General features: G+C 35.2%; 1 protein-coding gene across 1 annotated transcript in view; it reads right to left on the bottom strand.

Annotated features, from left to right (window-relative positions):
• Positions 1-23,754, bottom strand: part of DPP10 (dipeptidyl peptidase like 10) — a 3,628,631-nt gene that overhangs the window by 587,179 nt on the left and 3,017,698 nt on the right. The window contains exon 14 of the mRNA XM_044074976.1: positions 19,052-19,143. Within this exon, the coding sequence (XP_043930911.1) occupies positions 19,052-19,143 (92 nt within the window). The remainder of the gene's footprint in view (positions 1-19,051; positions 19,144-23,754) is intronic.

Below are 23,754 nucleotides of genomic sequence, written 5' to 3'. Positions count from 1 at the left end.
CAATAACAATTTTTAATATATACATTTTTTGTTTATTTTTTTTTTTGGGGGGGGGCTAATTGTGACAGCCTCCACAGAAATATATGAGATCTATAAGGTATACAAGGAATTTTATTATTGTTTATTTACTGCTTTATAAGTATAAAGCACAACTGTAATGGCATATAAGCAATGTTGGCATAATAAAACTGAAATCAGAAAAAAGGCCAGCACCAAGGAAGGTTCAAAAGTAGTTTAATAAAACTGAAACTAGACCGGTTTCAGCAGCAAGGCTTTCATCAGTAGTATAGTCAGCAAAAAGCACTTAGTCATCATCTTATATAATGTTCTTTAAGGCATCTATATGACATCACTTCCTGATAAGTCAAAAATGCTAACAAGGCAAAAGTAATTGAAAAATACAATCAAGGCAAAAGTAATTGAAAAATACATAGTTCAGTAAACAAAAAAGTTTGCCTGAGTTGCATACATATCTCCAGATTATAATGAAAAATCCAAAGAGACACAGTATACTGGTATATCAATGATAATAAACAAACTTAATAAAAACATACAATAAAGGGTAAATGCCCAAAAATAAACCTGAAACAAAAGTCAGGTTATAAGAATTCTGGTGTTGAATACCAGCCACAGTATCCTAAAATGAGCTGAAATGCAAAAACCTAAGCAATGCAACCTGATAAGAAATAAGTACATATACGTAATGCCAGTGATGGTTAATTACAAATTATAATTTATCATTTAATCCAGGAGGGAAAAGCCCCCCAAGTTTAATGATCCACTTTTTTCTTTGGTATTTAGGATATCATGCCAACCTGTTTTAAAAGAACGATTCCTATGATATGATCAATGATGGTGAATGTAAATTTGGCAGTGGGATGTTTGATAACATGTCTATATAGTGCATTAGTTAATCTTCTGTTTCTAATGTCACCAAGGTGTTCAGAGATCCTGACACGAAACTGTCTAGACGTTTGGCCAATATAAAATGCATGACATGTACATGTGGCAAGATAAATAATCCAGTCTGAACTGCAGTTACCAAAAAACTGTATGTCATATATTTGTCCAGTGTTCCTACTAGTGAAAGAAGTAGTTTTGAAAATATAGTTACAAAAACTGCAATGTCCACATGGATAAATGCCTGAAAGTTTATCTCCAGTAAGTGTTCTTTGAGTTGGAGTGTGATCCATGACCCTGTTTTTTTTATAGTGTGAAAATAAATTCCCTAAAGATTTGCCTTTCCTATAGGAAAAATAACATCGTTCTCCGAGATAATCTTCCAACAATGGATGAGAATTCAATATATTCCAATGAGTATTAATAATATTTACTAAATTGGCACTATTCCTGCCATAAGTGGTGACAAATCTACATACATCTGATTCCTCATTATGAGTTTTAGTATTGTATTGGAGAAGAGAATCCCTGGATTTAGCATTACTAAATTGGACTGCTGACTCAATAGTACGAGTGGAATAACCTCTGGACAAAAATCTCTTGGTTAGATCCATTTGATGATTCTGAAGATCATCCACTGAGGAACAAATCCTTTTCATCCGCACAAACTGTGATTTCGGTATGTTCGAATAATATGTTTCGGATGAAAACTATCAGCATGTAGAAGGGTATTATATTGTGAGAATTTTCTGTGTACGGACATTCTAAGAGTGTTATCCTCCTGTCGAATTAAATTGACATCCAAATAACTGATTGCACTCCTATTATATTCCACAGTGAATTCGATACCCCAGATGTTCCCATTCAAATGTTGAATAAATTCCTGGAGGTATTCCTCACCTCCTTTCCATATAAGCCAACAGTCGTCCAGGTATCTTCTCCATATATCAATCTCAGGTAGATATATGTTGTGCAAAGGGTCATATAAAATCATATCTTCCATGTAGCCCATAAAAGATCAGCATAAATGGGTGCAAAGGATGCACCCATAGCCGTACCCTGTAGTTGCCAATAGCAGTTTTGTTGGAAATAAAAACATTTTTAGTTAGAATGTGTTCAGCCATACACAACAATAAGGTGTTCATCCCTGGGGGGTATAAATTGGTTTTATTTAGCCAGTATTCCAAGGCATTAATACCCCAATGAGGGATGCTGGTATAAGCGAGGATACATCAAGGGTACACATAAGCCATTCAGGGTCCAATTGAGACTGGAGACTATCTGCAAAATTCAGTCGTGTCCTTGATTCTTGCTCTAACACATGTTAACAGTGGTTTCAATTTTTCAGTTAGAAAAACAGACAAGGGTTCAGTGAGTGACCCAATGCCAGATACAATCGGTCTGCCTGGTGGCTGATCAATGGACTTATGAATCTTAGGAAGTAGATAAAGTTGTTGTTTCGTAGGATCCTTAACCGTCAAATGAGTTTTGGTTTTATCAGAGATAATTCCAGATTCTACAGCCTTTTCCAAAATTCATTAATTTCCAAGGCAAAACCTGGAGTAGGATCAATCTCCATCTTCATGTAATGATGATGGTTGGAAAGTTGTCTAAGACCTTCATTCACATAGTACTCAGTATCCATCACCACCACTGCACCCCCTTTGTCGGCAGAAATAATAACAATATCCGTATTATTTCTGAGTTGTGTGAGTGCTATTTGTTCCTTCCTAGACATGTTATGATTTATAGTGTCAACAGAACCCAAATTGAAGTGTATATCTTTTATAACCGCCTGCTGGAAAACAGCAACATGTTTATCCATGGGAGGGTTAAATGTAGATTTGTGAAATCTAAAATCAGATGATCTTTGAGCATTGTCAGTATGATCTTGTTGTTGAAAAAATAATTTCAAGTTAATTTTCCTACAAAAATCCATTGTATCAGAAACCAAAATACTTTCATCAGTGAAAAAAACAGGTATGAAACCAAGGCCTTTATTAAGAAGGGAATATTGATCATCAGTCAAAATATGACTTGAAATATTTAAAACATTAGTACATGAATGATTTACTTCACTATCGACATGAAGAGCTCTTCTAAGTTTTTGACCTCTGTGTTTCCTTCCTGCCCTGTGTTTTTCCCCCTAAAGGGACCTCAGTCCTTCGACCCCTTTTAGCATTTGGAGAATCACCAATATTAGGTGTCTCAGTATCAGTAGTCGAAGAATCCTCACCAGATGTAATAGAGCTAGGCCCAGTCTTTTTTAAAATAGACCTTGGTCTTTTTGCGTATAAATGAAGCATTCTTGGTACCATGAGCAAACCTCACACCCCTTTGTGAATCAAATTGTTTGCCCCTATCATAATCTTCCTTATCCCGGGCAAATTTATGCAATTTCTTTTTCTTAAGGTTGTTTTCCAAAATAGAGATTTCTTTAGATAATTTGCCAAGACAACCCTGAAAACTAGCCTCATGTTCAAACCGTTTCAGGTTGTTACATGTTTTTTCAACTTCAATAATATTACTCTGTATTGTTCTCTCATAGAAAGAGGCCAAAATATTAACTCTAATCATGGCAGCCTCCTGTTGTGCTTGTTGCCAATCTTTCAACAGAGTTTCATCCGGTGTGCCCACTAGTGGTTGGATTTTACATCTCAATCCTCTAGGGATATATTCTGTATTTGGTAAGCTTTAAACAATTTACTGTGCCAAATGTTTGTTCTAAGCATCTTAATTTGTTTACCTAATTGAAAGAATAAGTTTTCGCAACCGTCAACTGGATCCATGATTACCAAATCCACCTTTTCTGTATGTTCAGTTCCTATGCCAAAAATTTTTAAGTCATCCTTGTCGGAGCATAAACCAGATAACAATTTACTGAGATCCATGACAATAAGTTGCAATGAACCGGAGGAAGAAGATATAAAAAATAAAAAATAAAAATGAACCCTGAAAGGATTCTTTTATTCTTAACATGAGGCTAGTTTTCAGGGTTGTCTTGGCAAATTATCTAAAGAAATCTCTATTTTGGAAAACAACCTTAAGAAAAAGAAATTGCATAAATTTGCCCGGGATAAGGAAGATTATGATAGGGGCAAACAATTTGATTCACAAAGGGGTGTGAGGTTTGCTCATGGTACCAAGAATGCTTCATTTATACGCAAAAAAAGACCAAGGTCTATTTTAAAAAAGACTGGGCCTAGCTCTATTACATCTGGTGAGGATTCTTCGACTACTGATACTGAGACACCTAATATTGGTGATTCTCCAAATGCTAAAAGGGGTCGAAGGACTGAGGTCCCTTTAGGGCGAAAAACACAGGGCAGGAAGGAAACACAGAGGTCAAAACTTAGAAGAGCTCTTCATGTCGATAGTGAAGTAAATCATTCATGTACTAATGTTTTAAATATTTCAAGTCATATTTTGACTGATGATCAATATTCCCTTCTTAATAAAGGCCTTGGTTTCATACCTGTTTTTTTCACTGATGAAAGTATTTTGGTTTCTGATACAATGGATTTTTGTAGGAAAATTAACTTGAAATTATTTTTTCAACAACAAGATCATACTGACAATGCTCAAAGATCATCTGATTTTAGATTTCACAAATCTACATTTAACCCTCCCATGGATAAACATGTTGCTGTTTTCCAGCAGGCGGTTATAAAAGATATACACTTCAATTTGGGTTCTGTTGACACTATAAAGCATAACATGTCTGGGAAGGAACAAATAGCACTCACACAACTCAGAAATAATACGGATATTGTTATTATTTCTGCCGACAAAGGGGTGCAGTGGTGGTGATGGATACTGAGTACTATGTGAATGAAGGTCTTAGACAACTTTCCAACCATCATCATTACATGAAGATGGAGATTGATCCTACTCCAGGTTTTGCCTTGGAAATTAATGAATTTTTGGAAAAGGCTGTAGAATCTGGAATTATCTCTGATAAAACCAAAACTCATTTGACGGTTAAGGATCCTACAAACAACAACTTTATCTACTTCCTAAGATTCATAAGTCCATTGATCAGCCACCAGGCAGACCGATTGTATCTGGCATTGGGTCACTCACTGAACCCTTGTCTGTTTTTCTAACTGAAAAATTGAAACCACTGTTAACATGTGTTAGAGCAAGAATCAAGGACACGACTGAATTTTTGCAGATAGTCTCCGAGTCTCAATTGGACCCTGAATGGCTTATGTGTACCCTTGATGTATCCTCGCTTATACCAGCATCCCTCATTGGGCGGTATTAATGCCTTGCAATACTGGCTAAATAAAACCAATTTATACCCCCCAAGGATGAACACCTTATTGTTGTGTATGGCTGCACACATTCTACCTAAAATGTTTTTATTTCCAACAAAACTGCTATTGGCAACTACAGGGTACGGCTATGGGTGCATCCTTTGCACCCATTTATGCTGATCTTTTATGGGCTACATGGAAGATATGATTTTATATGACCCTTTGCACAACATATATCTACCTGAGATTGATATATGGAGAAGATACCTGGACGACTGTTGGCTTATATGGAAAGGAGGTGAGGAATACCTCCAGGAATTTATTCAACATTTGAATGGGAACATCTGGGGTATCGAATTCACTGTGGAATATAATAGGAGTGCAATCAGTTATTTGGATGTCAATTTAATTCGACAGGAGGATAACACTCTTAGAACGTCCGTACACAGAAAATTCTCACAATATAATACCCTTCTACATGCTGATAGTTTTCATCCGAAACATATTATTCGGAACATACCGAAATCACAGTTTGTGCGGATGAAAAGGATTTGTTCCTCAGTGGATGATCTTCAGAATCATCAAATGGATCTAACCAAGAGATTTTTGTCCAGAGGTTATTCCACTCGTACTATTGAGTCAGCAGTCCAATTTAGTAATGCTAAATCCAGGGATTCTCTTCTCCAATACAATACTAAAACTCATAATGAGGAATCAGATGTATGTAGATTTGTCACCACTTATGGCAGGAATAGTGCCAATTTAGTAAATATTATTAATACTCATTAGAATATATTGAATTCTCATCCATTGTTGGAAGATTATCTCGGAGAACGATGTTATTTTTCCTATAGGAAAGGCAAATCTTTAGGGAATTTATTTTCACACTATAAAAAAACCAGGGTCATGGATCACACTCCAACTCAAAGAACACTTACTGGAGATAAACTTTCAGGCATTTATCCATGTGGACATTGCAGTTTTTGTAACTATATTTTCAAAACTACTTCTTTCACTAGTAGGAACACTGGACAAATATACGACATACAGTTTTTTGGTAACTGCAGTTCAGACTGGATTATTTATCTTGCCACATGTACATGTCATGCATTTTATATTGGCCAAACGTCTAGACAGTTTCGTGTCAGGATCTCTGAACACCTTGGTGACATTAGAAACAGAAGATTAACTAATGCACTATATAGACATGTTATCAAACATCCCACTGCCAAATTTACATTCACCATCATTGATCATATCATAGGGAATCGATCTTTTAAAACAGGTTGGCATGATATCCTAAATACCAAAGAATAAAGGTGGATCATTAAACTTGGGGGGCTTTTCCCTCCTGGATTAAATGATAAATTATAATTTGTAATTAACCATCACTTGCATTACGATTATATGTACTTATTTCTTATCAGGTTGCATTGCTTAGGTTTTTGCATTTCAGCTCATTTTAGGATACTGTGGCTGGTATTCAACACCAGAATTCTTATAACCTGACTTTTGTTTTGGGTTTATTTTTGGGCATTTACCCTTTATTGTATGTTTTTTATTAAGTTTGTTTATTATCATTGATATACCAGTATACTGTGTCTCTTTGGATTTTTCATTATAATCTGGAGATATGTATGCAACTCAGGCAAACTTTTTTGTTTACTGAACTATGTATTTTTCAATTACTTTTGCCTTGATTGTATTTTTCAATTACTTTTGCCTTGTTAGCATTTTTGACTTATCAGGAAGTGATGTCATATAGATGCCTTAAAGAACATTATATAAGATGATGACTAAGTGCTTTTTGCTGACTATACTACTGATGAAAGCCTTGCTGCTGAAACCGGTCTAGTTTCAGTTTTATTAAACTACTTTTGAACCTTCCTTGGTGCTGGCCTTTTTTCTGATTTTGGGTCTAACAAGTGCTCTTGCCGTGCACCAGCTAACTTGCTAGCTCCTATACACTACATAATAAAACTGAACACTGGTGTTTACATTAACTAAAATATACTGTGGCTGTCTTACAATGTGTAACAAGTTTGTATAAATTTTTTTGCTTTATGTTAATTTCTTGCCACATAGTTATTGTTGAATGTAAGTTACTGGCTGTCATTGATTTCCTTGCCACGTAGCAGTTTTAGTATGCTGATATACTGCTTGCATGTGGCACCTTATTTACATAGCAGTTTTAGTACGCTGATATACTGCTTGCATGTGGCACCTTATTTGCATATTACATTGCTTCCCAAAAGTTTTGCACTAAACTCAGTGAATTTTGCCAAATTCCATAATTTATTTTTTTTTCTTTTTGTTGTTGCTTGAAGAACTTGGGATATTGTTACAGAATTAGATAGATATGTGTTAGGCTCAGATTCAAGTGGTCTTGGTAATAATGTATTTTATTTAGTTTTGGTAAAATATATAGGCGATAATGCAGAAATACATATTTGAATAATCTTAATAATTATTTGTGTTTGAAGTTTTCAGAAATGTAAGTGGATGTTGGACGATATTTGACAAAAAATGTAAAAGTATTATTTTCTTTCACGGAACAAATGTAACGTACAAGATGTGAGTGTGAAAGATGAAGAAAGGATAATCACTCTTTCAATGTAGGAAATGGGTTGTATATGTGGATAGGGGTGATATAAAGTGCAATGAAAATATGAAGGATTAAATATGTAGTAATGTGAGGACTACTTGTGAATATTTTCATTTTTTTTATTTGGCAGGTTACTTATTTCTGCTTTGGATCTTTTAACCAGCAAGTGAAGTGTTAAGGTTGTTGCATCTTAAGGTCCTTAACTTATTGATTGGTCTCAGTTAATCCTGGTTGTTAGTAAAAACATGAGGACATTTGCCATCCAGGATAAAATGGGTCTGCAGTTTAAAAATGCTTATAGTACTTCTTTGACTGGGTGACACATTTATAATAGTGATGTACTGAAAATGATTGTTTAAGAATGGACGAATATCCTTGGTCCCCAGTAGTGCTGCTGGTGGATGATGGCAGTTATTATATGGTTGAAGCAGAGATATGATGAGTGCAGATAGAAAATAGAACTGTAAGTGAATATACATACATTGATGGGATGAATTTGATGGATGTCTGTCTCCTTTTTGTTTAATTAAAAGCTCAAAGCAATATGGTATTGAAAAAATAAATTAACATTGGTAAAAACTGCAACAAGGTTCTTTGTTTGAAGCTTAAACTGGATGAAGATTAGGTAGTAAAGAGGAACACTTGAGAAGATTAGGAAAGGTATGCTGCCTGTGTTGTCTGGTGGCAATGTTATGGTTATGATTACGTATTTATTAAGGGAGGGCTCTTATTAGTAATGTATAGATAGGACTGCATTTACATAGATAATATAACAAATAGTATTGTTTGAGTGATGAGAAGGGGACCTGTAAGAGATGAATTTGTAGGACGGGTATATTAAAACGGTGTAATTGGAATGATGAATATGTAATTAATGGGAAACTGGATATGTTCCACTTACACTCTAGAAATAATGACAATGTAAAGCACATTATAAAGCAGTAAATGAGAGCTAGTTAGTTGTTGTCATGCAGCAGGCCTTTTTTGGATAAGAAACATTTTTACAAGTGGGGGTATCACAGAGATTGCTACTTTCAGCATGTTACTTGGTACTTTAATAAAGTTGAATATAAATTATAAATAGAACTGTAGTGCAAGGAAAAGTGGTTTGAGTTGAGTGCTGCTTGTTTTTCTTATACCTGATTTTGACTGGCATTCCAGTAATGTATTTAAAAAGTAATTTATTTTTTCATGCCTCACAACCTTTTTGTTTCCATCTAGATATTAAGTAAGCTGTCATGCAGCCAGTCAACTGAAATATTTTTTTTTTCTTCTACACTTAATTTTGTTTTGACTGGACTGTCATAATGAAGGTTTGGCACCCAGGGCAGCGTATTTAATTGAAGTTACATTTTTTGTGGTTTTGGGCATAGCCCCTCCCCTTTCTAGTTGGCTGCACCCCTTTCCATTGACCCCACCCATTCAGCTGTCACCTGCAGCCCACCTTTGATTTGAAGTCACCAGCCACCACTGATTGGATGGGATGAAGTGATAATGTCCAGTAGCATAACTTTGTATTGCCATCCTGCTGTTTACTGAGCCTTTTTAATGGGGTGTGATCTGTCATTAGGTAAAAGTGTTTGTCTAATAGGTAGTACTTTAATGAATAGAAGAAACACTTCACAGCTAAACATTCCCTTTCATTGTCTGAGAACTTTTCACAGCATTATTTAACTGTCAACTAATATGGCATACAGGATGCTCCTCATTGGGAATTTTCTCGAATAATTCAGCTACCAAACCTACTTCTGATGCACCTGTGTACAGCAAATTCCTTATTACAATCAAGAGTCTCTATCATTGGGTCAGAACATCACAGTTTTTTACTTCATCAAATGCTCCATCTGCCTCAAGGGACAATTGCACTTTTATAAGAGTTTTGCCTTTTTTATTTCTTTTTTCAAACAATTTTTGTTTTTTTATTGAACCTACTTTAAAATGCAATGAACAATAGTCTGATAAAAGAGCACAGAAAACAGAAACAAGTTTGCTATCAAGCAAGCTCTATAGACAATTCAACAAGAAAGGCAGTAAGAATAATTTCAGCTTGAGGACCAGAAACCATACTTTTATGAGGTCTGTCCAAGACAGGAACTAGTCATAAAATTATGTACAAGTTTTCTGCAGTATATAATCAGTCCAAGGAAAGCCTTCTCCTGTTTTCCATTGGGGGTATAGACCATTAATCTGTAGCTTCTGTTTCTCTAGCTGTGGCTTTTCCAGTCTACCTTTTATATGGTAAATCCAAATATGTGGTTTCACCATGCCCAACTTACTCTTTTTAACATTTACAATCATATTTGCCTCTTCTAGATTGTAATTCAGCCTGGTCTTCTGGTAAATGAATCTCTAAGCCTGGTGAATATACTTGCATGACATGCAGGTATGCAGACACCTATCATGAGTTGGGGGGGCTTCAATATTTTATCCATCAATCTTGTAAAAGGTAGATGCATTTCCATGGAGGACAAGTGATAACAATGTGTAATTAAATAAACATTCGGGGATTACAAGATCTGTTTTTTTCATTTACAAGAGAAGGAAGGAGCTATTTGCCAATACTACTTTTCCAAGCATAATGCTGTTAAGTATTTTGGTTTTATTAAATTCTCTATCAGCTCATCAGTTCAGGGAATGGGATATCACCTGGAACAACTTTAAACCCCACACTAGAGACATAGCAGTTTACCTGAAGTATACTGTAATATTCCCGGAAGACTGGTTGAGCTAGTTGTCCAAAGTTCATTTTGCCTTAAACTCTCTGCATCAGGTTGGTATGGTAGCTAATCCAGGTTAGTGCATGTTAAGCATGGCAGAAGCTGAAATTTGGGGATTGTAAAAGGACAAGGGCTTGAGAAACAAGAAGCTGAAAATGTGGATGCAGTGCAAAATTTTCACATGCCAATCATGATAAAGAAATTAAATACAGTTTTGGGCATGGCTAGCTATTATTAGGAGTTTGTTCCTAATCTGTCACTATTGCTTGCCCCTCCCTCCTGACTGACCTGACAAAGGCAAGTTTCCACTCAAGGTAAAGTGGACAAATGGAATAGAAGAAATCTTCAGGCAGCTAAAGAATATGCTAATCTCAAAGCTCATATTCATGGACCTTACATTTTTAAACACTTACTGCCATACATGCATGCCTTGACGGTGGGCATGAGTGCAGTTTTGCCTCTGGTTGTACAGGAAGAGGAACAATTTTTATTAGTGTGGAGATTATCAATTCCATGAAATATTACTTTACTATAGCAAGAGAGTGTTTATCCCTTAGTTAGGTCCTCATCACCTAGAAATAATACACCTTGGAGATTTATTCTAACCATAAATCATGCCTTTTCAATGGCTATTCTGACAAAAGAACACCAGCACCAATTGTCAGTTCTGATCCTCCATTCTTTGAGATTCAAGCTCTTACATCAGCAGACTACAGCCACCTGAATGAAGGATGGCTGTTCTGAGTATACAGTTCAAGCGCTGAGGCTCCTACTGATAATGAAGCACAGAGAGGGGTCATATGGTATATTTTATTTATTTTATTTTATTTTACATTTGCTTACCAGGAAAGTCCAGCTGGACACAGGTCCTTTTTCAGTGGAGGCCCAATGAGAAATGCTCCACATATAACAAAACACATACAACTTAAGTATAATAGAGTACATTTGCACAGGTACAGAAGCATGGCAGTTTTGACTTTGTATAGTGATGGCTGGCCCATTTAAATATGCTAGCTTTGGAGGTTCATGCAACATAGAGGTAGATAGCTCCTTTAAGGACACTAACCCTGAAATAGGCAGAAATTGGCAAGGAGGTTAGACTTAATAAGAGATAGACAGAGACACACACACACACACACACACACACACACACACACACACACACACACACACACACACACATGGATGCTTAAAGCCCAGTAGTCTGAGGTACATCACATTCATGACCACTTGGTCTAAATAGGGTCCTGGTAGACGTCTAGAAAGAGCTCTATAAATCAGAAGGAAGGCAATCCTAAATGTAACTTGTGAGGTTAGGAAGATGAATCCTTAATTGTTAGATTTATCCCTGCCTGTATCAAAGGAGAAGATATTTTGGCTTATCCCCTGTTGGTGGAACTGTTGAGAGAACTGTAGCATTCTTGTGATGTCTCTGTAAATTATTTTGACAGCTCATGTTCCAGAACCATATTTTATTTTGTTTATTTATCCATGAATTTATACTTAATTTTTTTCATTAGTTATCCTTTGTTGATCAGATTAATCCCATTAGGCCTGTAGTCTCTTATCAGTGGAGACCCAAGGTGATATATACTACTAGGGGAAACTTAAAAAGGGCATCAGAGAACTTCCCCTCTGCTTTGGAGCTGACAGATGGTGCCAGAGGGCTCCTAGAGTAGCAAGTAAGAGACCTAAGGAAAGCAGCAGTATGGAGGAGTAGAGAAAAACTTTGCAGAGTTTGGAAGTTGGAAAGTGAGAATTTTAAGAAAACGTTGTTTAATATAGAGCTTTAGAATTTATTTTTCTCATTTTCTACAATACCATCCTGTGTGGTGGATGTTACAAATGAGCAGTGATTAGCTGTCTCCATGGAGAAAGAAGTCAGAGAGTCTATTGAAGTGTGGGGCAGACAAAAAAACTGCCATCAAGAGGGCTTGTGGATGATGCTCTGTTAAAAACAACCAAGCAGATTAATCTAGGTAAGAGTTCTGCTGTTTTTCAGGAGAGATAGATCACTTTTCTGGAAATGCTGAGTGTGGTAATATGGAAAATGAGCCAGGTGGACTGTCAGCAGAAAAGACACCTGCTAAAACTTATGTAGCATTGACAGAAAGTAAAACAGGAAAACAACAACAAACTGAGAGGATGTCTGGTTTTGTGCAGCAGGTAGTGAAAGCATATGGGGAAATGGCATCAGGCTAGAAAGGAAAACAGCAGCAAACTGTAAGTAAAACTGTTTTTTTTTTAAATAAAAGAAGCCCAACTGTGAGAATAAGAACAAAAAAAATACACTAATAGATATTATTTATAGGACAATTTGGTAAGTGTTCTGGGTTTTAAAGCTCAACATATTGGTTATTTATACATACTGGAACAGAGACTTTTTTAGACTTAACATTTGAAACTGATGGACTGATGATGAAATTTCCAGAACTGTGTAACAAAAAGGACACTTATCTGTAGAACAATTATTTGTTTACTTTTAGTAACCTAAATGCTAAAAATATTAATCTGCAGTTTAGAACTGATGAACTGAAAGATGATGTAAAAAATGCATGTACGGACTTAATACAGTGAAAGTTAGTGATGAGATAAAAATAAGGAATGAAGGGTATAGGTTAGAAGCCGTTTTGAAATGTGAAACAAAATTTGGTGAAATTTATTTTTGTGGCTTGTCATAAAGGGACATTAAGATATGCTGGCCAGCCTACAAAATGTTTCTTTTGTTGTGACTTTTCTCATTTAATTAATGATTGTGATAAGGTACAATGTAACCAGTATAGGGAGAAAAGATATATCAATAATGTGTATGCCTGAATGCAGGTGGTGCAAAAAGGGACACTTTTGGATGGATTGTCAAGTGAAAAATGCAAGTAATGAAAAAAGGGGATATAGAAGAAAACATACATGAGTAAGGACAACAAAAGGCTGGAGAGAGGGTGAATGAGGTGAAGAAGAAACTGTATAAGAAGAAGAAAAAAATATGGAGGGAGGAATGGGGGAGAAAGTGCAAGCAAGACGAGAGTTCACAAGAAGGCATTGATACTAATATATTTTTTTTAAAGTATAGCCAGTGAAAAATCTGATTCTAAGGGTCAAGCATTGTTTGTACATAAACTCATAAAATATTCAATTGGGAAAAGACTTAACAATAAGAAAACAGAGATTTAAAACTATTTCCCCTAAACATAAAAAGAAGATATTTTAGTAAATGAGAACAATATTGTTAACATTGTAAGAAGAACAAGGATATTGAATGATGTGTTAAGTGTGATATGGATGTTGTTATGTTAGAGGATGCATGGTTTTAAATAAGCGAAGAAAGACTGCAAACAGAAATACAGTGTGAGGTGGAAATATAGTATGGAACTTAGGAAGTGAGCACTGTTGTACAATGTCTGTGTTGTGTAAAAAAAATACAGTGAAAATATTAGATGCAACATTGGTAAGGATCGGATTGGAAAGTTAACTGTTGTGGATGTGAGGTAGAATGAAAATGTTTATAGAAATACAACATTCTATGCATATCTAACAAGCAAGGAAAGAGAGAATATATCATCAAATATTAGAATGTGTGCTGGTTAACATGAAAATTACAGTTGCAGGGGACTTTAATTGTGATTTAAGGGGAAAGTGAAAAAGAAAGGTATGGATATAAAAAATACAGGAAGAGATACAATGCAGTGGATTAGCTGTGGTGAACAAACGTCAATGGATTACTGCATTACTGTTTAAGCAGAGATATGACTTACAAGGGGGGAAGGGAGGAGGTATTTACATATGTGGATAAAATAGTAAAGGAGGGTATTACTTTAATGAAGGAAATGAAAATATAAAAGGAGAGATAAAAAGAACAGAAGAGCAAATATAAGTATTGTAGTACAACATGTGGAAGATATGTATAAAAGTAAAAAGAAGGAAAATGAGAGATAGTGAAAAGTTAAACAATTTCCAGAAAGAGTTAAAGAAGAATTTGAAAAAAAAAAAGAAATTATTATTATTATTGTGATTTGGATGAAGTACTTATAAAAGTTAACGCTGATTCCTTATTAGCCCCAGATTGCAAAAGGTATGGAATGTACAAGAAATTAAGGGATTGGTAAAAAGTGTTGTTTGTAAATGTACTGAATGAATGGTTGAGGGAAGGTTTGTCTATGAAGCATTATGTATTAGGATATTATAATGTATATGGAAGATGAGATGAGTAAAATAAAAAAAATGGAAACCAATCGCACTAAATAACACATATTATACGTTTTTAATGAGAATAGTACAGATGATAAAGGAAGGAAGAATACGGAATATTATGGAGGAAAGTATATATGGTATAAAAGGGAAGTGATGTCAAGAATTGTTATTGGTTGTGAGAGAAATTGTGGGTGATATAAGTTAAAGGGAAATTTATGGTAGGTATTATTAGCAAGGCATTTAATAGGGAAGGACATGGTGCTTTATGAGATGTTACAGAGAAATGTGGAATATGTGATAGAATTAGTAGAGCTTGGATATCAGAATTATCAAAATAACAGATTGAGAGTTTAAGTGAATCTGTGGCTGAGTAAAGAACTATGCGAAAAGTGTATAAGTCAAGGCTGTCCCATGAGTGGAATATTGTTTGCATTGGTAATAAATGCCACAGTGAGTGAGTGAGCTCTTAGATGAAAGATGCAGCAGGTGTGATGCAAAAGGAGGTGGTGATTCCAGTAGTTTTGATATACACAGATAATATAGCTGTAGGTACTTAGAACAATATATGGATGAGGGAAGTGTTGCTGATGTCTGATTGAATGTTTGAATGAAATGGGAATGACCTTGAATAAAGATAAAAATAAAGGTTTGGGTGATGTGGTGAAAATTAGGGGTATGCATTTTTCAATAAATGGAGTCTCTTTCCTAAGGATAACATTTGGGGAAAACAATGTAGTCATTATCCAATTAAAGGGTTTTAGCAAAGAAATGAACAAGATATGTGTTTAATGGAGGACATACAGATTACATTCAAGAAAAAGATATACCTGGTGAATTCTGTATTAATGGGGAAAATAGCATATATGTCAAATGTCTATATGATCCCACAAAATATGAAAAATAAATTGTGCAGTTAGTATTTCCTTTCTTATGAGGCTCAAGAATAATCTCAGGGAAAAGAGATCTGCTATATATGAGTGAAGATGAAGGGGGATTAGAGTTATTAAATCCAATTGTTTATTCTGCTTTTTTTAAACATGTATAGAATATTAATGTTGGTAAAGGAAGAAAATGAGAAATTAGTAATGAAAATGCTTAAATATAAGTACTAAAAATTCTGGGAGATGATGAGAATAACAAAAAGAGAAAAAAGAATATGTAAAGAAGAAATTAAAAATTATCAAGAAAAAACACTAACATGAAAAAAATGCCATAGAGAAAGATAGAAAAATGAGATATAATAATGTGATAAAATATTATTATGTAAATCCATGAGAAATTTTACCAGAAGGGATTAAAGCCTTTAAAGTAGGGAAAATGTGGTGTTCCAAGACAGTAGAGTTTGAGAATTTCTTATGGAGATGGACAATAAATAAGTCATCAATAAAGGAAATATGAAACGTAAAAAGAAAGTTGAAAGAGTTTTTCTGTTTTGAGGGGAGGAAGAGACTACAGAACATATTTTTGAAATGTAAACAGGGGTGAAACTCTGGAAAAAAGTTGTGTGAAGAAAAATGTCGAGAAAAAATAATGACAAACAGTACAGATATGATTGCATATGAATATTATAAGAACAAGAAGAAAGAATGTGTGAAAAGGGCAGATAAGCGTTTATTTTATGTAATAAGGGTTATTTGGAATGAAAGACTGAAAGAAATTTAATTTAATGGGAAAAGGATCTTGGCAGGTATATTGTGAAAAATTAGATTATGTTTGTGGAAAAGGGAGTGGGGGTCAATTATGCAAGAATAACAATGAGGGGTTTATAAGAAAAATGATAAATAGTAAAAAGTAGAAATGTGTATATACATGCCTGCAAATAAATACTTTTTAAAATATGTAAATAATGTTTTTCATATTGTGTTAAATGAAGAACCCCTACTCTTACAGATAGGTGTCATGGGATCTTTTACAAGCAGATTGGATTTCAGTGTAACATCTCACTCAGAGAGCATGCACTCAGGAGTGCAGCAGCCCCCCCCCCCCCGATTTTTGCATTACAGTGTCAGTAATCCACTCACCTGGAGTGTGAATATTACCCACTGCCTTTTGTTCTCCCAGCACCAGGGAAGGTGTGCTATCTGGCACACCATAGACACTGAATGTCTCTTTCTTTCTATGAATCACAGTACCTCAAAGAGTTGTAATAAACATAGTGTGAAAGATTCATGTACTTGTGTGTTCACATTGTTTTTTTCTTTAGTAATGACACATAATTTTATATTATTTTTTTCTGACAGATCTGGCACTGTTCTCCAAAAGAAGGATAAATGACAGAAGTATTAATGCTATATGGACAAAGCTGGTGTAGGCTAGCAATACTGACAGCCAGAAGTGAGAAAAATATGAAGGACCCAGACTGTTCAAAATGATAATATTGGAAGAACAATACATCATTTTATAATTTTGTGATCAATCATGTCAGTAAAAACATTGTTTTTTGAAGGTTTTTCTTTTATTTCTTGCCTCATTGTGGTATATATGGCTCAATTCTTCCTTTACTTCTCATGGTCTACACATAAGCTCAACTGTCTGGAAGTCACATTGTTTTATTTTTGTAAACTGAAATGTATTTTTTGCTTATCCTGATTAACACTTTTAACTGAATAAATAGTTCATTAGCACTTGTGCAGAGCATCCTTCTGCTTTTTAGAATAATCCTCCCCTTCCAAAAAAAAAGAGTTAAATATTCATGCTCATCACACATATGATCTGTCTTTTATCTGCACATACTCATTACCACATTCCTGTGTGATCCTGACTCTCAGGCTTAATTCATTCTGTTTTTTTCATCGATAAGTTATAGAATTCATGACATTTCTCATGCCAAGAGCTTATTAATCTTTACAGAAAGTGGCACTAAAATATGGCTGCATTCCAGTGGTTTAAAGTGTATAGGATAATAAGCAAGATCTGTGAAAATATGTTATATGGAATTACCAACTTTCACATAAAATCATAATAACAGTCGAAGAATATAATATTTAAAGTGAGGGCGAGTGATAGGTGGACCAACTTCACATAAAATCATAATAACACTCGAAGAATATAATATTTAAAGTGAGGGCGAGTGATAGGTGGACCAACTTCACATAAAATCATAATAACAGTCGAAGAATATAATATTTAAAGTGAGGGCGAGTGATAGGTGGACCAACTTCACATAAAATCATAATAACACTCGAAGAATATAATATTTAAAGTGAGGGCGAGTGATAGGTGGACCAACTTCACATAAAATCATAATAACAGTCGAAGAATATAATATTTAAAGTGAGGGCGAGTGATAGGTGGACCAACTTCAGTAAAATATATGACCCTTTGGTTATGCCACACCTTATGATATACTAATCTGCATTACAAATGGGTCCACTTCTAAATCTCGATATCCCACAATCTTGACTGTCAAAATCCCAAGTCCAAAATGTTGAGATTGTGGAATCTTGAAATCATAAAAAAAAAAAAAAAAAAAAAAAAAAAGATAAAAAGATGACAGCATTTAAAAACATGTTTTTGCAGTGGCGGCAAGCCTTCCTGCACCCAACACACCCCCTGCAACCGAAATATACTAATTCTGAGATTGCTGTACATTGAAAAGAATGGTAATCTAGATCACTACACAGTGCGGAACGGGAACATTACCATTCCCTTCACTGTAGTGCGATCTTGGAGTTAGTATATTTAATTTGCTCCCTGCAATAACATGTTTTAAAATGTTGTCCTTTTTTTTTTTTTTTTTTGTTTACGATTTTGAGATTCTCCAATCTCGACATTATGGACTCGGGATTTTGACAGCCAAGATTGCGGGATCTCAACGTTTTGTAGTGGACCCTTTACAAATATATAACCTGCATTACAAGTGCATGTCATCAACCTTGATCCCATAATTGTTATCCATTTAACAGAAAGGATTACAATAGGAAATGTGCATGTGCCTCATAATGCCATGAAAATATTCTGTGAACCTCTCTCAAGGCTTTATTGAACTTTACACCTATATTAAGTTTTGTCTAGTCGAATTCATGGCATAAATTTAAAGTTCAGATTTCCAGACAGAGAATGTATTTACAGAATTAAAGTTCAGACTTCTAGACAGAGAATGTATTTACAGAATTCCAGCTCTGTAGTATTAACACCACTTGTTTTCTTTACATGCTACAACAAATAAAATTTTAAATGTTTTTCTTTCATATTTTGAAAGAGGTAGACTTTCCACAACTTATTTATAAATCATACTGTTGTGCTCTGTTTGCCGTTTCATGTTCAAATTCGTTAGTACAAGCTCACCTGGACAATGATAATGATAGATTCTCCCCTGAAAAAAATAGTTCTACATTATGAAAAAAAAAGAAGAAAAACAGATGACATACTGAGACACTCACAGTTTCTGAAGATCTTCATCATAAGCCAAAATTCTGGTGACTTCCCAGTTTCCTGATGTTAGGTGCCGGACACTGATTTGTTCACTTTTAGCCTTTATTTTCAAAAAGAAAAAAAATACGTAGCAGCATGAGAATTATATGTGACATATGCTAAAGTAAACAACAGACTACTCTTTGCATTCTATTCTTGTATTTACTTAAGAGGTCAAAGGAAGTGGTATCCTTAGAAAAGGGTAGAAGTAAATTACATAGAAAAAAGAAATGGAAATTGTGGGAATAATACATGAAGAAAAAAAGGATTGGACGAGGAATGAGGTTTAAGAGAATGTAATATGTGAATCATTTTTGTAATGTTTCATAGAGTATACATCCCACAGATTGTTGATACATCCTTTAATTTTCTAGATGTGAACATGTTAATATGGTTTCATTCATTTTATATAAATTTAAGTTTGCCTGTGTTACAAGAGATAATTCAATAAAGGTAGTTAAAAAAAGCTATTATTCAGTAAGGTTTACCATGAGGGGGAAGCCTTAGCACAGCCATTTTCCCACTCACAGTAATCCTTTTCAGTTCTTATATCACCCTACTGCTGGGGATTCCCACCTACACGGCCTTAGCACAGAGTACAGTCTTGCAAGCAGAGCTGCATGATTATGTGATTATCTATGGGAGTGGCCAGTAGCTCTCAGCTTGCATGGCTGAGTAATGGATAATATTTCATTGTTGGATGAAAAAGTAGCCACAGTAAAAGTACAACAGTCACATATTCTTATTGAAGTATATGTGTTGCAGGTGAGTTCTGTAAAGATGGGTATGAGAAGGTTATTAGTTACGTATTTGTGTGGATATGTGTATAAGAGTATGAATGTGTGTGTGTGTGTGTGTGTGTGTGTGTGTGTGTGTGTGTGTGTGTGTGTGTGTGTGTGTGTGTGTGTGTGTGTGTAGGTGGGTAAAAGAATGAATGTTTCTGAACTGTACCTGTGGTGGGGCTTGTTTGTTGGTGTGTGGATATGTGCTTGCGCGAGCGTGTGTGTGCACATGTGTGTGTATGTCTATGTGAACATGTGTGTCTATGTGAACATGTGTGTGTGTGTGTGTGTGTGTGTGTGTGTGTGTGTGTGTGTGTGCGTATGTGTCTGTTGGGTGGGCTTTTGCCAATATAATGCTAGGACTGCTAGGATGAAGACTACCACATTCTGACAAGGCTAGTGTGGACTAGTGTGTGATTCAGGAGCATGCTAATGAGACATTACTGAGTCTTTTGTCCATACCTACCACCAAAATGCATTTTTTTTACTGTCACTATAATTGCCCAGCAAAAGGTATTCAGCTACTACCTGCTGTCAGTCTTTTTCAAAATCCTATGGTAAACGTGTACATACTATGAAGGCATTCTTTGCATGACCCAGTGCTGCTATAACTTTAACAATTTAATGACTGTAGCATAACAACAAGGACATAAAATATATGATAACGTATTTCACATAAAACAGACTTTCATCAGTCTCTGGAAGTAAGACAAATTATTATAATTTGCTTTAATGAAAATTCATGACAAAAAAAAAGGCCAGAATTTTTGAAATTGTATGATAGCTTTCAGGATGCAGGTCTTTCCCCTATAATTTCAGAAGAATATGAGGGCTTAAGCAAAATAAATAATTAAATAAATAAAATAAATAAATAAATACCACTTTTGGAAAAAGTCATCAAGTAAAATATACCATAAGCCATGATAAACATTTAAATTTAAATTTAAATCTAGCCCATTTCACTACTCGCAAAAAAAATATATATGTGTATGTATATATATATATATATATATATATATATATATATATATATATATATATATATTTCTAAAATGTGTCCACCATTCCACTGTAATATATCTGACAAATGTCATGGCTTAAAATACTTTAGCATTTTATCAAATGTATGTTCAGAGCTTCATTTCAGGTAAATGTTTTGTCTCCTCACTACAGCATTTATTCAGCAATCTACCCATGTGACATATGAATTACTGTGACTGCCAGCCACATACTACTACCCTGGACTTCCTGTGTCAGGGCTAGGGCCAGCTTGGAACTTAAGGCTGTGTTTGGAGTCTGGCAGACTTCCCCTGCCAGGTGGATTTTTCCTTTTTTATGTACCCTCTTACTTTTTCTTTCTTCATGATCACAGTGGTACACCTGATTGGAGGCCTGCCATGGAAATGTGTGACATTTTGTCCTGCCTCCATGACAGCTCAGCCATGTATACACCATCCTTCCTTTAGACTATAGCTCCCAAGATTGATGTCCCCAGATTCCCTGTGGGATCATAACAAGAGATGTTCCCTACATAACTAGGACTTCCCATACCTGGAGTGATAGTGAGCAGGAAATGCAAGTGGCATTAGAGCTATTTCTTCTCTCACTTCCACAAGGGACTGACATCAGCAAGCCACCCCACCCACCCACAGGCAGCATTATGTTGAGTTGTCAACTTGAATTTCACCATGTAGATGTCACACTAGTGTGATCTGAGTGTGTACTCCTCTTCCTTCATCCAGGATGAACACACCCATCCACCCTGTCTACTCCATAAAGAATTTGAGTTGATAACTGAATGCAGCTCACCTATAGTGAGGGCTTTAGCCCCCTATGCCCCTGCTTCAGGCAATTTGTCAGTCATTATTTAAATAACTAACTAGAAAACAATTTTATTGCAGTTTATTTTGCATAAATACATTTCTCTGAGGACTAAATGACTGAACAAACTTGACTGAAACACATTTGCTGGGTAACCATTTTATTGACACCACTACTGGCATGGATGAAAGGGGGACACTCATCACCCTGAACCGTATAGAATCTTGAAGCTATAGCTCCATGGTAACTATATTTTTTTTACCTCAGAAGACAGGAGACCTTACAAAGATTCTGACATAAAAAAATAAGAGACTTTACAAGGTTTGGATGTTTCATTCAAACAGGTAACATTTTGCCGGGATATAATTTGTATAGTTTCCATCTGAAAAGGTTCATAGATTAGTACTAGACTAACTGCCTTTGTGAGCCGTTTTAAGCCTAGTCAATTACTTCTTGTGAGGAGTCAAACTTTGCACCTTGTGTTTTTAAGGTAAACACCTTAACCATTATGCCAGGAACCAGAAGCTGCTGATAAAATTCTCTCACAAATACTCAGCAGATAAAGAAAGACACTTTGCAGTCTGAAACATAAAAGGGGGAAATCATTCTTTTTCTCTAAAAGAAACATACTTCTCAAGTTACCCTATTATGAGGAATGTTCATTTTGAGTAATGTTGAGTCTTAAAAAGTCCATATTCCTCAAATTTCCACATGGGAAGGCTCATTCACTGATAAATCTTTGTCACTGTTATCCATGGTTAAAAAATACAAATCAATTTGTCAAAATAATACTTTATAAAGTAAAAAAATTTAACCAACCTTTGAGTTTCTCAGTTGGCTTTTGGTAAGTGGTTAGTAATTATTCCACATTTTTCCCATTTATTTCATATTATGAGCTGCAGTAGTCCACATTTTGGAGATGGAATGTTGAAAGCTATGAGAAGTGAGAGTTTAGTGTTTATGGTCATTGTCCAGTTGGGTTGCCAGGTCTATGGCTTGGAGAAAGCACCTCATTGGTTCTTTTGAGCTTTTTTTAAAGTTGTTTCAGGTTTCAACTTTCTGTTACTTAAGAAGTTGACGAGTGTTTCAGCCATTACATACAGAACTATCTGAGGAGGAGCACCTGATCTGTGATATATAGCAATAAGAAGCTTGTTTTTTGCTTATTTTTAGTAGTTATTGCTTATTCTAGATATTTATTCCAATTTTCTTGTATACTGCATATTTGTACTGTATTTCATAGCTATTGGCTCACTGATAGTTTTCTGCTATGATAAACATTTCTGTAGTGTTTTCTGCCTAAAATAACTTCCCACCCTCTCTCCCTATTGGCATCTTGTCTTTATACCTGCTGGCCTTGCAGTTGCCCGCCCCTTCTCTAAATTTGATCTTGGACATTCCCCCAAGTCTAATGTCATTAGCTCATTCTACATAATACAGAGAGAACATCTGAGAAGACCAACCCACTTAGTTTTTTTCCTTCTGGTCCTCCTTTCTCCCTTTCTTAAAAAAACTGTGCTTCTCAAACATTTTGGAAATATAGAGTATATTAAAGTGCATTTATTAAAACTGTATTTGTCTTAATATTGCTACAACTCAAGCGCTCTACATCGCACTGCATCTGAATTGTTTTAGTGTTGTTTTAGTTGCTTTTCTGTATATATACAGACTTTTCTGTATATGTAGACTAGCTACTTATTCTACTGTATTACTGCCTCTTAAATAATTTTTCAGTTGTGCACTTGCCTTGCTTCATTTAAAAAGTTTTAAATTGCTAATTTGTAGAGTTTTAATTGCATTTACTGTTTAGGGCTACACACACAAGTGCATTAGCCTTTTCTGTGTTTATTTACTGTATTATTGCATTGTTTAGCCTGTTTTAACCCCCCCAAAAACAAAAAAAAAAACAAAAAAATACTATCTTGTTTGCTCGTTTCCCACCTTTCCTAGCCAGTCCATATCCCAGTCTTTGCTTGTCTCAGGACTTTATTTTCTGTATTCAGAGCTATCCAGACCTTGCTGTGGTAAAGGGAAGTCCTACTGCTTACCAGTGGGAGTGGTGAGCATTG

The sequence above is a fragment of the Protopterus annectens genome, chromosome 6.part0 (assembly GCF_019279795.1).
Source record: "Protopterus annectens isolate FY-2018-M chromosome 6.part0, PAN1.0, whole genome shotgun sequence".
Taxonomy (NCBI): domain Eukaryota; kingdom Metazoa; phylum Chordata; order Ceratodontiformes; family Protopteridae; genus Protopterus; species Protopterus annectens.
Note: the sequence above shows the minus strand (reverse complement) of the source record. Positions and strands in the feature narration are given on the sequence as shown.